The sequence below is a fragment of the Lygodium microphyllum genome, chromosome 15 (genome assembly GCF_053477565.2).
Source record: "Lygodium microphyllum isolate KBCC chromosome 15, Lygodium_microphyllum_v1.1.10, whole genome shotgun sequence".
Taxonomy (NCBI): domain Eukaryota; kingdom Viridiplantae; phylum Streptophyta; class Polypodiopsida; order Schizaeales; family Lygodiaceae; genus Lygodium; species Lygodium microphyllum.
This window is the reverse complement of record NC_141149.1, coordinates 119,793,457-119,810,741: the sequence shown is the minus strand read 5'-3', so window position 1 is coordinate 119,810,741 and position 17,285 is coordinate 119,793,457. Positions and strand designations below refer to the sequence as shown.

Below are 17,285 nucleotides of genomic sequence, written 5' to 3'. Positions count from 1 at the left end.
AAGAGTATGACTTTGAAATCAAATACCGACCTGGAAAGGAGAATGTAGTTGCCGATGCACTCAGTCGCAAGGCATTCCTTAATTCTCTAATCTTGCAAAACCTATCAACAGCTAGATCTCTAGCCACAAAGGTATCCATGCCGAACAACCCAATAGTTGAGCTAGCTAAAGAGGAAGCATGCCATGATCCATCCTACCAGAAGATGATAAGGGAGATTTCTATCAAGGACCATGATCAAAAGCTACAAGCTAAGTATCATGAATTCTCTATCAATAGTGGACTTGTCTACTATAGAATGAGGCTATGTATACCAGCAAGCCAGTCACTTAAGTAGAAGATATTGTGGGAAGCTCATGATTCTCCTTTTTCAGGACATCCTGGCTATGCCAAGACTCTCAATGCAGTTAGGAAGAGCTACTATTGGGAGATGCTTAAAGGTGACATTCTCAAATATGTCACTGATTGTTTGTCTTGTCAACGTATCAAAGCCAAACATGTCAAAATGCCAGGAAAGTTACAACCACTCGACATTCCCCAAATGAAATGGAAATTCATCAGTATGGACTTTGTTGTTGGCCTATCCCAAGTTCAGGGAGGATACAACTCCATCATGATTGTGGTTGACATGCTTACTAAGGTTGCACACCTTATTCCAGTAAAGACAAACTATAAAGCCTCAGACATTGTAGGGTTGTTTATCAAGGAGATATTCAAGCTACATGGGCTACCCAGAAGAATCATTAGTGATCGTGATTCTCTTTTCACGTCACATTTCTGGAGAGCTATCTTTGAAGCCATTGGGACTCAACTCTGTTTTAGCACAGCTTACCATCCCCAAACCGATGGTCAAATGGAGTGAGTCAATCAAGTTATCGAGGATATGCTTAGGGCACACTGCTGTCGTGAACCAAAAAGGTGGATTCGATACTTGCCTTTGGTTGAATTTTCCTACAATGCTTCTTACCAACAAAGCATTCAGATGACCCCTTTCCAAGCATTGTATGGTCATGAATGTCGAAGTCCCCTAAACTTCTCAGATCCAACCTTGAGGGTTGAAGCTTCAAGGTAGATGTTGGAAGAGATAGATGATCAAGTAAAGTCAATAAGACAGGACATCCAAGCCGCCAAGGATAGGCAGAAGGCATATGCGGATTTGAAGCATCAAGATAGAATTTTTGAAGAAGGACACATGGTCTTCATTCGCGTACGCCCAAAGAAGAGTTCCCTATCCTTAGGAGATTGCAAGAAGCTAAGTCCAAGGTATTGTGGACCATACAAGATCCTCAAGTGCCTAGGACCTAATGCTTATAGATTGCAACTCCCTAAAAACCTAAAGGTTCATAATGTATTCCATATCAGCCTATTAAAGAAGTATGTACTAGCCATGTACTTGATGACCAACAAGTTGTAATGCCTAGTCAAGGAGTCCTTGAATTAAGGCCTGATAGAATCTTAGATGTTAGGGAGAGACAACTGAGATCCAGAACCTTGAGAGAATGCCTCGTCCAGTGGAAAGATTATCTCGAGGAGGATGCCACTTGGGTAGATGAAAACACTCTCAACCATCAATATCCCCAGTTTATCTCAAGATGAGGACATCTCGATTCCTCCAAGGGGAAGAGAATGTAATATTTCTACGGAAAATTATTTCGTGCACGTGTGAAGTCTCGGGCAAAAAACAATGCCAGTATTGTGGTTGCGAACGATTCGGTCATTAATTGTACACCCTCCACGGGCCAATCGAGACTTAGGACTATGGGCTAATAAAAACATGTGCTCTTCATAAGAACCTCCTCTTGGTAGGAGGCTGAAAGGATAATATTTGGAATAATGGCAATTTTTTTTGGTAATTATCCTCAGAGTGGATAATTACAATTTTTTTTTTGTAATTATCCTTGCAGTGAATAATGGCAATTTTTTTTTTGTAATTATCCTCGCAGTGGATCGTGTTGGAGGAGAGGGAGGGGAGGTGGGATGACTGAGCATCCTTGCTGGATGCCATGGAGGGGGTGAATGCCATGCAAATGGCTGCGTGGGGGGAGGGAGGTCCTCCTCCCTACACCCTATAAAAACCCCCTGTGGGGGGGAGTAAGGAGAAAAGGAGTAAGGAGCCGTGACGCTGCTGTGGAGAAGGATCTAGATGAGGGAGCGGAACGCTGACGGAGAAGGGAGAGAGCCACAACGTTGGGTCATGACGCTGCCATAGAGCTACGCCGTCTGCAGCTGATTGGAGCCTGCGCGAGCTGCCGCCTTCCTCTTTCCTCCATGTGGATGTACCACGTTTTTTCCAGAAGCTTCAAGAAGCTTATCCATAGGAGTAGAAATAGACTAACATGCCTCCATCCCAAAGATGGTCAAAAACTCATATACATACCGCTATTAAGAGTGTAAAGTTATCTAAGCCCCATTTCTATTGGCTTTCAAGTGGGTTTAATAACACCCCCCCCCCCTTTGGGCCCCTTCCCGTGGGCCTTTCCTATTGCCTTTACAAAGAGGGTTTTTATAACCCCACCTCCCCCGGATTTAAACCCCATTCCCGTGGGGGTCCATCCAAGCTCTTTAAAAGCCCATGTACCTCGAAAATTAAGCCCCTTTTTCCCCCCTTGGATTCCCCCACAAGATCCCATTAGCCTGAGGTTCTAAACCCCCTTTCCTATTGCCCTCTCAAGCGGGTTCATGTTACCTCAGGATCTTTTAAAATCCCCTTTTATTTGTCTTCCCAAAGCAATCTTTTACACCCCTTTTTCCTTGAAGTTTAAGGCCTTTTTCTTCCCTTATAGACCCGGAGTTTAAGCCATTGCATCCCCACAAAGTTTTTAAACCCTGTTTCCTTTCAAGGCCTTCTGTTACAAGCCTTTTTAAATCCATTTCCTAATCGTGAAATCACTACTTCGAGGAGGAAGCCTTTAAGGCCTTCTAAAGCTCGGTTTCAAAAGACGGTGAAATTGATCAAGGAAGCCGAACCAAAAGGGAGTTTTTGCGTGCGAAGGAGACGACCAAGATTATAAATTTGCATCCAAGGCGAAAAGGTCGAATTCGAGATGGCTCCTAAGAAGGCACAAGGCGCAAACGCAAGAGGATCATCTCCTAACATCCATGTGGACATTGCACCACAAGTCCAGGTTTTTCTTCCTAAATTTTGTTTAACGTCGTAATATTTCGATTGTGCATAGATCATTTATGGAATTAGGATGCACTTTTTCGATTGAAATACCTTTGCTAAATTAAAGGAAATGACTTCGATCAAAGAATCGGTCATTTGTATTAAACGAATGAAAATGAAGAGCATAAGATCTCTATGCATTCCTAGCAAGTGGTTATTATGCATTGCAAAGTAACGAACTTAGATTAACTAATGCCCATCTTTATAAAATCAAAATTACTGATGTACACTTCAATTATGCATGGGAAAGAATAAATCACATGTCGCATTATTAGGCATCTTTCCTTCGAAATGATTCATTAAAAGAAGGTCGCTAATAATCCGTAGGAATTTACAAGGCATGGAAATGGTTCTTGAGCTGCATGAAGTAGATTAAACTCTAGGCATTTCGCATAAGTTTCAATCAATTACGTAGGTAGTTACGAAAGGTTGTGTAATGCTCATTCAACATAGGAATATCTCGTTGAGAAAATAAGTTAGAAAAAGCTGCATGGTTCACATAAAACCCTAAAGTTTAGTAGCATGAATCTTGAATGCATGTTACAAAAGGATCAATTGGAATTATGCCATAACTTAGCATATACTTTGATCTTAACCAGAAAAGTTAAGGTTTGTAAAATCTACTCAATATGTAGGCAATGAATCATGTGGTTACGAAAATGGTAGCGTAATTATCTTCAAGAGTAGACAAGTAAATTGGTTTAACCTAAACACCTAAACCGCGAGGGACTCGTTAGGATGGTTAAATCGATGGAACATATCCCAAGTGCTAACTGGGATTTAGCACGTTGAGGACATGACCTAATCGCTCTTATTGCCAAAGCTGAAACTCTTAAACCTAAATACTTGCCCACATTCACGGAATGTAGGGACAATAGGACGTACTTACGAGAGATGATCTAGGGTTTCTACCCTAAGGATCGCTTGCTAAAAAGATGAAACTCGGTTTGAATTTGGAACCTTAGGACCGACAATGTCGGCCTAGTGCAATCAGGAATGGATTGTTATATCTAATCACGATTTTGTGATTAGAAGACTCCATTCGATAGGAAAATAGTCCCATAGTTTTGATGCGACACTTGTGCAACAAGTTGCAGAGTCGCATGATCTTGTGATTTGATCACAAGGGAATGGCCAATTCCTCGAAATGAGATTGGCAGATTGTTGCGCAAGTTTATCTTGCAAGAGGATGAATAGTCATCTTGACATAACACCCTTCTTGGGAAAAGTGACCAAGATAAGGGAATTAGATAATTGCTTGGAAGCAAAAGGCCAATCAGTAAATTGGAATAACATATTTGCTGCTAATAGAACTTAAGGTATTGGTTAAGTTGGGTTAGTAGGGTACGGCACTAACCCAAGGATATAAGGGTTCACAAACAAACCGTTGGGGATCTTGCCAAGTTGCAATTGATCCCGGATCGAGTGCTGGATGCATTCGGAAAGAAGGATTCACTTCTTAGCAGTTGGCCAAAAATAACGACCACTGAAAATGATTGTGCTTCTAATAGTTTAGAGAGCACTGTTTGCTTTGTTTGCTCAAAGAATTAAAGTTTGAAAAGACATCTAATGCTTCAGGTTGAAGGCCTGAAGGGAGAGGCAGCTTCAATTACCCCCGACTGCCTACCTGACCCTAACCAAGAGGGTTGTTAGCCGCGCTGGGAAGGTGGACCGAACCCGCTGCGAGAGGTCTCTCCATTGAGCGCTACTTGGAGCAGGAGGATGCTTGGGTGCCAGGGGGGGCTCTGGCCGTAAATCCCTCGCCTTCCGGGCCTTACACAAGAGGCCAACGTGACTCGGGATTGGATCTCGAGGCCCGCATACTAGTCTACGGGCGGAATCTTGGATTAGTAATCCCTGTGGATTGCTGGATAGCCTTCGGGCGGATTATGGATAAGCCTACGGGCTGGATGTTATAAATGTATTCCAAAGATAAATATGATAAGCTGTTGAAAAGAAACTTGTTTGACATTGTTTTTCAATGTCAAGTGCTATGATTACGTAAAGGAACCAGTGCCTAACGGACTAATTAAGGAAGCTGTTTGACTCATGTCCAACTAAACGTGGTAGGTAATTAGAAAACTAAAACAACCTGAGGAAAGTGCAGTGGATGTGGCCATGGATCCGTCCTACGGATGGGTGGTCCCGGTTGGCCGAGAACTTTTCTCAATCATGATGGACAACAAGAAGATCGTTCAAAGAACATGAACAACAAGAGCGTTGACCTAGAATCTAAGTTACAATAATCCCGGTTTATGCTGTTTTAGGGGAACAGAATGGGACTAGACTATGCCCTATGGCAGAGAGGTCGAGCCTTGCATCCCTCTCGTTTCCCATTCTGCTTGAACCAAGTGCAGCTTAAATTTGCTTCGGCCCTGGCATTTCTGCGTAAATTAGTTCGCTTGGGGTTCGACGCTAGTTGCCGTTTTGGAAACGACCATTAGGGAAAACCCTGATTCAGGTCGGTCCTAAGTGGGAACGGCCAGAATACTTCCGCTATGTGGTAGATGCGGAAAGTCCTAGATCACAAACCCCGTGACATTCCATGGGAGTGCCAAATGGAACTCTCTAAACATTCTTTCCAATGGACTGCTAAAACGTGTCTTGAAGATTACAAGCGGACACGTTACAGTTGGTATGAGAGCCAACCAATGAAGGATTTGTTTTTAAGAAATCTTAATATGAACAAGTAAAGAAAATGTTGCTGTTTCGAACATTTCCTTACTTTCGATGCTGTCTTGCAGAATTATGAAGCATGGAATAGGTTCTTAGTGTTCCGAGTCATGTTTATGACTGCGATGCATTCCTCGAATTATCAACAAAGGGTTGAGATGATAAACATCTTAGATCGTATCTATAACCCACCACCTTTGTACGTGGAACGAAGATGGATGGGTGCCTCACGAATCTACTATATAGCTGGCCACCGGTTTACATACCTTCAAACCAACCTAATGAGGATCAAGTGGTTGGAAGACCTGAAAATCGTGAAGCTGTTCATTTTTGTGGAGGCTCATGTAAACTCAACTTTACATATTCGAGGTCGGAGGGTTGAGCTGAACTCATATGTATATGAGGAAGTGACCCATGTAATCCCCGCCGACAGGATCAAGGTTCTGGGGCGCTGTGAGAAGAATGGATTCCAAAGGAAAGGATACCCTGATCTTCCAATGACATACCGATTCCTGAAGATCCATGACCCGAAACCATATTATTATCTAGTTTCCGTAGATAAATGTAATACAACATTATTCTCCCCAAACTAAATGTAAACAGTTGCCCTATCATCCCAAGAAATGTTGTATTCCAAAAGGGCTATGCCCATATAAATGCAATATGACTTGTTTTTATCAATGTCTATTTTGTTCATGAGAATTGATAAGAAGTTAAGTGGTTAGATTGCTTGGTTGATAGCTGAAATGGAGATGAAATATAAATCGTAACGATTAACGAGTAATAACGTTAAGAAACATTTATCTAGGTACAACCCCAGGTACAGATTCCCAGTTCACCTCCTACATCAAGTTCTGCTGTAATCCAGGAGAATAAGTTTCTTCTCAAGCAGATTAAGCTGCCCGAATTTGACGGGAAAGGCAGAATTGTCCAAGCAGATGCTAAAATTTGGATTGAATCCATGGAGGATTACTTTGAAGCAGCCGGCACTGCATCTGCCAACCAAGCTATGCTCACCAAGCTGAAGCTCACCGGCGAAGCCAGGCTTTGGTGGAAGCAATGGTGCAGAGATCAAGGGATCGCGGAAGGATCCGTTACCTGGGAAAAATTGAAGAAAGCCATGAAAGGAAGATACTTACCACCTGCGTATCGCACGCAGAAAATGAATGAGTTCTACGAGCTAAAACAGCTGGGACTCACTCTTGATGCATACTATTCTAAATTCGTCTCACTTCTTAAGTATGCACCACAGATGGACATGACACAGCAAGTGTCAAAATTTTGTGCTGGTTTAGAACCACCAGTGAATACTCGTCTCAAATCTATGCGCGGGCATCAGATCTTCAGGATGCACTCATTCGAGCTGCGCCTATGATGGTGGGAAGTCCCTCCACCCATCACATTGCATATCTAGTTGTGTGTGCATGGAATCATCTTACAAACAAAGATGATGGATGAAGAATAATGAAGATGAGAGAGTGTGGATTTTCTTAATTTCATCCCAATCAACATCTTCCTTTGCCAAATATACTTTGGATCACAATCATGCATGTAGAAGATCAGATTTGAAATGAAAACAAGGGAGAGAGAAGAATGAAGATGAGAAAGGGAGAGGTTTTGTTGTTTTGTACTTCATGCCAATCAACACCTCCCTCCCATAATATGTTACATTTAGTTATGCACTATACATGAACTCAAGAATGAAGATAAGGGACATGGATTTTAAAGACAAAACAATGTGTTATATGTGGGCTACCAGATGTGTGATTGCAAGAGTCCTTTCTCTCTATACATGTGGGGACATCATGTTAGATGAGTTGGAGGATGGAGTATGCATTGAACTACTTGAAGGGTGCACAATGCTGTTGAATCATGGTGACATTGAAAATAACCTACTTGTTGGTTGATAATTGCCTTACCACCTCCATGGCTCAACTCTTCCTATTCTCTATGTCCATGTGCTAGCTCCTCTTCTACACCTCCGATTGTGCATCTCTTTTCACATAGGTGTCGTAAATGATGATGTTGTTGGGACAAGCTAGCATGATCAATGCCATGCTTGCCTTAAATGTGGCCAATTAATCTCCATGGACACTTGGTGGGCTAGGGATGCCTAAATTTCCATGACTAGCCCAAAACAACAAGGAAACAAAAGGAGTTCAAGGGCAAACAGAAAGGATGTTTGATACTTGCTTTAGGATCTCAATGGCATGTGAGAGGATTCTTAAAAAAATAATAAAGAGCCATTTATTCTATTGGATTTCAGAATAGTATATTTTACAAAATACCATAAATACCCATTTAATATGTATAAGATTTTAGAATAGCCCAATGTATTATTTCTCAAGTTATTTCTCTAGTCAATTATTCACGCACGTGGAATGCTAGGTCACTTTGTGGCAACTTTGTTACCTCGAAGTGGCGAGTGAAGTTGCAACTTCGCTCAACAATCCATTTCTCATCTTTCTCTCTCCTATTTTTCCTCTCTGTTTCTAAATTTTTAATTTACTCTCTCTTTCTCTCCCCCCAAATTCCCTATCTAATTTTTTTTTCTCTCTCTCTCTTTCTCTACCTTCTATTTTATTTTATTTTTTCTTCTCTCCTGGTTCTCTCTCTCTCTCCTTTTTTCTCTCCTCACTTTTATTCTCTCTTTCTTTCTCTCTCTCCCCTTTTATCTCCCCCCTCCCCCTCCCCCTCTCTCCTCTCTTTTCCTTCTCTCTCCCTCTCCTCTTTTTTCCTTCTTTTTCTTTCTCTTCATTTTGTTTTTAAAATTTTCTTCTCTCTCTCTCTCTCTCTCTCTCTCTCTCTCTCTCTCTCTCTCTCTCTCTCTCTCCTTCCTTCCTTCTTCTTCTTCTTCTTCTTCTTTCTTCCCCCCTCCCTCAGGCTCTCTTAAAGTATGCAAATTTTATATTTTCCCTATATATAATTCTCTCTTTATGTTTATATTTTCTCTCTTCTTCTCCTCTCTCTCTCTCTCTCCTTTTATTCTCTCTCTCTCTCCACCCCCTTTTCTTCTCCTCCCCTCTCTCTTAATTTTTCTTTTTTCCTTCTCTCCCTCTCTCTCTTTTTAATTTTATCTTTTTCTTCTCTTCCTCTCTTTTCCCTCTCCTTCTCTCTCTCTAACAAAATACTTAAATTTTTAATTTTTTTTCTCTTTTCTCTTTTTTCCCATCTCTCTTCCTCTCTTCCTCTTTCTTCTTCTTATTCTTCTCTCTCTCTCTCTCTCTCTCTCTCTCTCTCTCCCTCCCTCTCTCTTCTTTTTTAAAAATTCTTCTTTCTTTATTTTAAATTTTATCTTTCCTCTCTCTATAATTTTATGTGTGTTCAAATTCTATCTTCTTCTTCTTCTCATTTTCTCTCTCCTTTTCTTCTCTCTATCTCTCTCCCCTCTCTCCTCTCTTTCCTTCTCTCTCTCTCTCTCTCTCAAATTTATATTTCCTCTCTTTATAATTCTCTTTCTCTCCGTTTCCCCCCTCTCTCTCTTCTTATTTAAATTAAACAGAAAGTTCAAATTAACAAGTTTAATCTGAGAGAGAGAGAGAGAGAGAGAGAGAGAGAGAGAGAGAGAGAGAGAGAGAGAGAGAGAGAGAGAGAACCTAGGCCCTACACATGCGAGAGAGGAGGGGAGGGGGAGAAGAAAATATTGAATTTAAAAAATACTATTATCTTTCCTCTTTCCTCTTTCTCTTTCCCCCTCCTCTATTTGTCTTCTTCTTTTTATCCTTCTTCTTTTTCTTCTTTTTCTTCTTCTTCTTCTTCTTCTTCTATTGCCCTCTCAAAGTGTGTGAAAAACTATGTTCGAAAAACTTTAAATTATTTTTTTAAAAAATATTTAATTAAAAAAATTTAATTAGAGAGAGAGAAAAAAACTTTTAATTTAAAAAGAAGTTTGATTTAATTAAAGGAGAGAGAGAGAGAGAGAGAGAGAGAGAGAGAGAGAGAGAGAGAGAGAGAGAGAGAAAACCTAGGCCCTACACATGAGAGAGAGAGAGAGGGGGGAGGGGGAAAAGGGAAGGGGGAAAAGAAATAGAGAGAGTATAAGTGAGAGAGAGGGGAGGGGGTTTTAATTAAAAAAAAGGGGGGGGGGGTGGCAGTGCTTTGATGAAAAAAGGGAGAGGGAAGAGAAAATGAGAGATTACACATGAGAAAGAGGGGAGGGGAGGAAGGGGTTTTGATTGAAAAAGAGAGGTTTGGAAAATGGGGTAGGTTTGGGAAGCTCTCTGGAGGTTTAGGGCTTTCTGAACCTATAACGAAAATAATACAGTAGTAAGATGCTCTATCACCATCTTCTATGAAGGAATATATAAACATCATATGAGATGTATAGATACAAGAGTGATATTATGACAACCAAGTATGTTGTGTATGTTTATATGAAATCTAAGAAGCATGTCTACATGTAATCTAAGAAGTATATAGAAGAAGACACAACGGTCTATATACACACAATAATTATGGATTTATATGACATGTGTTTGCACATTTAACTTTTATGTCAGAGAGAGAGAGAGAGAGAGAGAGAGAGAGAGAGAGAGAGAGATGTGAATAAAAATACAACTATGTAAGAGGGGTCTCTTATCTATATATCCTAGATCGGACTATATGTTAATGGGTCCTTTTAAACCTAGAAAAATGGGCCAAGAACATTGATCCATGTATACATTGAGTTTGCATGTACACCCTTGTGTTTAATAATTGTAAAAGTCTAATAGATATTTTAAGATGCATTAATTCTAGATAGATTAAGTTGCAGTCATGATAGTGATCAACTTTTGCATCACCAAGGTAGATTAAAGTAAATATTGTGTGTGTGTGCATGCATATATATGTCAGTGTTTGATAAAGGAAGAGAGAGTATTGTAAGAAAGAAGGTCTTGCAAATGCAAGAAATATCAATTTACTAAGTTCCATTCTTATTATTAGTCGTTGCACATGGCAACCCTTTTAAAAAAATACTAATTCAATGTGCAAATAGAAAATACAAGTAATTAGGAGTAAGCATAATAGCAAGAAGATAAAGATGCATTAATTGTAGATAGATTAAGTTCAGTTATGATAGTGATCAACTTTTGCATCACCAAGGTAGATTAAAGTAATTGTGTGTGTGTGCATGCATATATATGTCAGTGTTTGACAAAGGAAGAGAGAGTATTGTAAGAAAGAAGGTCTTGCAAATGCAAGAAAGATCAATTTACTAAGTTCCATTCTTATTATTAGTCGTTGCACATGGCAACCCTTTTAAACAAATACTAATTCAATGTGCAAATAGAAAATACAAGTAATTAGGAGTAATCATAATAGTAAGAAGATAAAGATGCATCAATTCTAGGTAGATTAAGTTGCAGTCATGATAGTGATCAACTTTTGCATCACCAAGGTAGATTAAAGTAATTGTGTGTGTGTGCATGCATATATATGTCAGTGTTTGACAAAGGAAGAGAGAGTATTGTAAGAAAGGAGGTCTTGCAAATGCAAGAAAGATCAATTTACTAAGTTCCATTCTTATTATTAGTCTTTGAACACGGCAACCCTTTTAAACAAATCCTAATTAAATGTCTTGTAAAATGGTAAAATGAAGTAATGCATATGTCTAACGTGGAGTGCTATACATTAGCAGAAGTAAAATTGTAAGATAAAGGTCGTAGGGAAATCTGAACATATATTCTACAGATCCACAGTCAGATTTGGGATGATCATGTATTCTGATTCAAGCCATCAGATTTGGGATGATCATGTATTCTGATCCACATCAAGCCGGTTATCCATGGTTGATTAGGGCGGAGACGTTGAAACGATCAGATGGGCGCTATAATTGAATTGGCTTGCTCGACGTTTGTGCGACTGGAATCTTCGCAATGGATTGAGAGGAATGTACACACTGATTGAGGCGAAAAGGGGAATGTATGGATGATGAGCGGTTGCCGGAATAAAGGGCCCGAGAGGTGAGGACGACAGCTCAGAGGACTACACTGCAGGATTTCCTATAAATTCAGAGCTGGGGCGCAAGGGCAATCAGCAAAGCGCAGGCGCAGTATTTCCGTCACCAGCAGATAGAATATATTGCTAGATAATCAATCATCGGCAGTAGTCTGCATTAGCTGTGGTAGCTGTAAGTAGTTGAGTATGTCGAACCGGCAGCCGGCGGAAGGGTTTACCGAACCCACTACAGACCCCGTCGCCGTGTACCCGCCCGTCCCGGGCATCCCCAACACCTACAAGACCTTCCGCTTGAGTCGCCATGCCATGACCCAGAAGGAACGCGACGATGCCCTCAAGGCTGCCAAGTCCTACCTCACCACCCAAAAGTCCCACTTCATGGGCTACCAATGCAACCAGGCGCTCCACTTCTCCCATACGCTCGGAGCCTACTTGGATATGTGTGTGAGTGTTTTTTGTTTCCCTTTTCTTCTTTTACTTATTACTAGGCGCTCCACGCTTAGACTCGCCCCGGCGCGGGCGCGATATTTGGGAGGGGGGGGGGCGGATGTTGGACGTGTGATACCCGCCCCTGCGTTCTCTTTGTTTTTTTGTGGGGGAGGTGGGGGGCTGCCACGTGGCACCCGCCCCCCACCTCTCCTTAACTAATAGTATATATTCTTTTGTTTCCCTTTTCTTCTTTTACTTATTATCCTTCATTTTAACCGCGAGAAGAAAATGTAATGTTTTGACATTCTCAGAAAATGTCTCGAGTGTTAGAAAATTGATTAGCGTTCTTTCCTAACTTGCCAAACCTACTCAGTAAGTCCACTATCCAACCAACATGATGAGCCACATCTTAGAGCACCCTCCCATAGCCCCTTTTCTCCGGGGAGTATGACACATGTTGCCTTCACATTCCCACCCATCAAATTACACCACGATTTGAAATGAGTGGTTACACACCATCAAGCTCTAGCATACTCCCACCCCATTTATGAGGCAGGGAAGATAGCTACAACACGGCAAATGTGGGTGAGGGTGTCTTACACAATGAGGGGAGTCTCCCTTTACTTTAAAGAAAGGGATTGGCTTTGTTAGTAACAAACTAGTAAATTTTCTAAAGAAGAAATCATGGGCTCCCAACTCCCTTTACTTTAAAGAAAGGGATTGGCTTTGTTGGTAACAAACTAGTAAATTTTCTAAAGAAGAAATCATGGGCTCCCAACTGTGCAAATTGAAAATTAGGCCTTTGGATGATGAAGTCCCCTTGCTTTGCAAACAGACTCTTGATCAACTTCTAAGCAAGTCACGTCCTGGTCTTGTTTATAAGCTCTTTGCGCTTTTGAAATAATGAGATGTCCATTTGCAAAAACAAATGTGTGATTTGATCTGAAAGAAGCCACTAGAAGTCCTTCAGAACATTTCATTCATCGCTTCCTATTGCATGTGAAAAGGATGTTATTGTTGGAACCCCACTTTCGAGTTTGGGTATGGCAGAGGCCCCGACTGATTGGTAGCTAGCTCACATATTCCAACCTTCAAAGCATTTGTACCACTAGAATATTATAGCACAAACCATGCAAACACACATCTCCAAATGACCTTGTCAAAATTTTTCAAAACAAAAGCCCATCAATTATACAATGAAAAACTCATTGCGTTATTGTATTTCGGGCTTGCTATATACAAGACAGAATTTCCTAAGGATAGAGAAAATGCTGTTTTAAAAGAACGAGGATAATTATATTATTTAAAAACGTGAAAAGGATTATAAGTAGATTCTTATAGAGAGTAATATAGGTTTGAGCGAATCTATCTATATAATTTGCAGCCCAACAGTATTGCACACATATAGAAATACTGTTTTTTAAATATAAAAAGGATAATTAAATTGTTTTGAGCAGTAAAAAGGAGGATAATTGAATTCTTATTTTGAGTCTTGAGCATTGTATAATGTGCAGCCCAACAATCTGGGGGATCCATTCACGAACGGCAACTTCACGCTCAACAGCAAGTTCATGGAGCGTACGGTCCTGGACTACTTTGCGTCGCTGTGGAATGCGCGCTGGCCTAGCAAGTGCTCGGATCCGGAGTCGTATTGGGGGTACGTGCTAAGCATGGGCTCGACGGAGGGGAACCTGAATGCCATGTGGACTGCGAGAGACTATCTGGCCGGGAAGAAGATCCTCATCGATTCCAGCGATCCATCAGGCGTGCCAAAGCTGGTGTATGTCCAAGGCAGCATACTGCCCCGCGCGAGCAACCATGCTAATCATATTGCGCCGCTGGTCGCCCGCTGCTTTAACCCAGATCATGCCTTCACCCCGGTGGCGTTCTTCTCGGCCGACACGCACTACTCCATCGTCAAGGCCATGGTCATGATGTCCGTTCCCACCTTCTCCCAGATCGGGAAGGAGCGCTACAAGGGCCAGTGCCCGCTCGGCGGCGAGTGGCCCGACGCCGTGCCCTCCGATGACCAAGGCGCCATCTCCGTCGACGCCCTGGTGACGCTGGTCAACTTCTTCGCCTACCACGGCTACCCGATCTTCGTGTGCTTCAACTACGGCACCACCTTCACGGGCACCTACGACAACGTGGAGGCTGCGGGCACCCGCCTGATGCCCATCTTCAAGAAATACGGCCTGGACGAGCGGCCCATCTTCTACGACCCGAGCGACCCGACGAAGGTGGATATCCGGACGGGCTACTGGCTGCATGTAGACGGCGCCCTGGGGGCGGCCTACATGCCCTTCATCGAGATGGCATACAAGCGCGGGAAGGTGAAGGCGCGCGGCCCCAACTTCGACTTCCGGCTGCCCTTCGTGCACTCCATCGTGGCGAGCGGCCACAAGTGGATCGGCACCCCGATCCCCTGCGGCGTCTACATGACCAAGGTCAAGTACCAGCTCTGCCCGCCCTCCCGGCCTGAGTACGTGGGCGCCGCCGACACCACCTTCGCCGGCTCCCGCAATGCCCTCTCCGCCATGCTCCTCTGGGACTACCTCTCCCGCCACTCCTACGAGGACCTCATCAACAAGGCCGTCCACCTCGAAGACCTCGCAGAGTTTACCTACAACTGGCTCAAGAAGATCCCTAAAGAGCTCTGGGTCGCCCGCAGCCCACTCTCCCTCACCGTGCGCTTCAAGCGGCCCAAACCTTCCATCGTCAGCAAGTATTCCTTGTCCTGTGAAACAGTCGGAACTCGTCGCTTTGCTCATGTCTTCCTCATGGAGCATGTCACCAAGGAACTTATCGGGGAGCTCATCGTCGACCTCTCCAGACCAGATGCCTTTGAGGATACCAATGATATGCTCCTGAGCAGCAGCCCCATAGACAAGGCTTACCTCATAGCTCCCCACAGTGACAAGCTCGTGGCTTTGCCATTCCAAGGACGTGGCTTTCAAGCCTAAGCACTATGATATATGTGCAAGCCATGACTATCATAATGCTTTACAAGCAATAATTCCCATGAATCTTTCTAGCAATTCATGGATGGTATGCCAAACCATGGTATAGCGAGAAAAAAACAAAAGAGATGATAATTCAATGTATGTGATAACCTATAATATTGTAATCAAGTGTGTCGCATGTATCTGACCTACGTCATAACCTATAATATTGTAATACAGCATGTTGAATGTTCTATCTGTTTGTGTTTATAAATACTATGATTTGGGTTTGTAAAATCTACTATTTTGCTCATCTTATCTCCCGCACTTGAAGATGTTTATGCTAACTACCTTTGATGCATGCCATAAACTTGTAATTTGTAAATCTTCCAGGTCTCATTGCAAGAATTGTGCTTTTCCGAGATTTTTGAGTAAGTTCAACATAAGAATAGACAATGCAATCAACTATGACAAGCAAAATAATATTAGGATGCATATCTTCATGCTTTTCATTTAGGTGCTAAATGGTATAGTGCAAAACGATTTCTATTATAAACTTTCTAACTGAGAACTAGATTTCTATGTGTACAATATTACAAATAGAACAAAGAAGTCCACCTATCCTTGACCCAAGCCTACATGGCTATCAAACAAATCTATGGAGCTATTTACATGAGCTAGTTTTTAGAAACTAGTTTTCATTGCTTGTAGTGAAGACCAGAAACCACACTAGGCCATGTGGGAGAGATTTTAGTTTAAAATTTTTTTTGGGGTTTAATCAGGAAGATGGGTTGAATGATATCTACCGTATTGATGGGACCACGAAATGAAAATATAAATTTGACTCATAATTTTTTTTTTCAAAGGATATTTGAGGGACCATTTAAGGATTCACACATTCTAAAATGGCAGCTTTAGAAGAAAATATAAGAAAAATGGTATTTTCAAAACATTCCCATCCAATCCATGGGAACTAGATTGGTCTTTGAAAGCCAAAAACTTGTTCAAAAACTGGTTTTGGGCTTTCAAGGCCATAAGAACGACTCCTATAAATTTTTATCCTTTATATTTCATAATCTCTATGTGTGTGTTTATGTACTCGAACATCTCCTATAATTTGGTATTCTATATCTTTTCTTCTTATTCTTCTCTCTCTCTCTCTCTCTCTCTCTCTCTCTCTCTCTCTCTCTCTCTCTCTCTCTCTCTCTCTCTCTCTCTCTCTCTCTCTCTCAACCACTACAACAGAAACGAGGCATAGACGCGCATGTTAGATGCGCAAAGTCGGGCGCGTCTATCATTGCATCCATATGTGTGTGTAAAAGAGCGTGTAAATAGACACAAATTTTGCGTCTATATATCCGCGTAAATCGACGCCAACATAGACGTGTCACCAGACGCGCAATTATTTAACCACCTAAAATTGGACTTAATATAATAAAAAAACCAAAGTTAATAATTATTTAACCACCTGAAATTGATTCTTGAGTATGCACGTGTGTGCATGATAAAAACCGTAGAATTAAGAATACACATTGAATCATTGAATAAAAAAACCAGAGTTAATAATTATTTTTGCATTGCTCTCTAATGAATGGCAGTTCCTCCAGTTGACAAGCTTGATATAAGTAATTAGCGGCAAGCGACAGAAACCTTATTATACAATTAGTAGCAAGCATTGCAATATGTATCTCGTAATTTCTCTACTTGAAGATGATAAAAAATACTTCCTTTTTATTATGGAAAATTCAATTTAGCTTTAAACTTGACTATTGATTATTGAGTATGCACGTGTGCGCATGATAAAAACCATAGAATTAAGAATACACATTGAATCATTAAGCAAATTAAGTATGTTACAGTGAATGATCCATCTCATCTTCAATGAGATTAGCCCTTGCTAAACTATCTACTTCTAGGTCTATGTTACCAAGAGGTAACGAAACAAATAAGTCTATCCCACTATTAGATGTGTTGCTATATTGCTCAATAACTTCATCAATATCATCGACAATCACATTATTGTCTTCTTCTGCGTTTCCTTGAACATCCTCGCGAGGTTCATCTTGTACTATATCACACATATAATCCATTATGGTGTCATCATGTATATCATCATTAATTGTTGGATTGTCATCTGCTA

General features: G+C 41.4%; 1 protein-coding gene across 1 annotated transcript; it reads left to right on the top strand.

Annotated features, from left to right (window-relative positions):
• The first annotated feature begins 11,856 nt into the window (after window positions 1-11,856).
• LOC148024978 (uncharacterized) lies at window positions 11,857-15,403 on the top strand. The gene is made up of 2 exons (XM_087694663.1): window positions 11,857-12,218; window positions 13,718-15,403. Exons 1-2 carry the CDS (start codon window positions 11,961-11,963, stop codon window positions 15,164-15,166), a joined length of 1,707 nt encoding a protein of 568 aa, XP_087550789.1. The 5' UTR covers window positions 11,857-11,960; the 3' UTR covers window positions 15,167-15,403.
• The last annotated feature ends 1,882 nt before the right edge of the window (window positions 15,404-17,285 follow it).

Coding starts and splice junctions, on each gene's coding strand:
- LOC148024978 (XM_087694663.1), top strand. CDS start 11,961: ATGTCGAACCGGCAGCCGGCGGAAGGGTTTACCGAACCCACTACAGAC. Junction 12,219..13,717: donor GAGCCTACTTGGATATGTGT/GTGAGTGTTTTT, acceptor TATAATGTGCAG/CCCAACAATCTGGGGGATCC.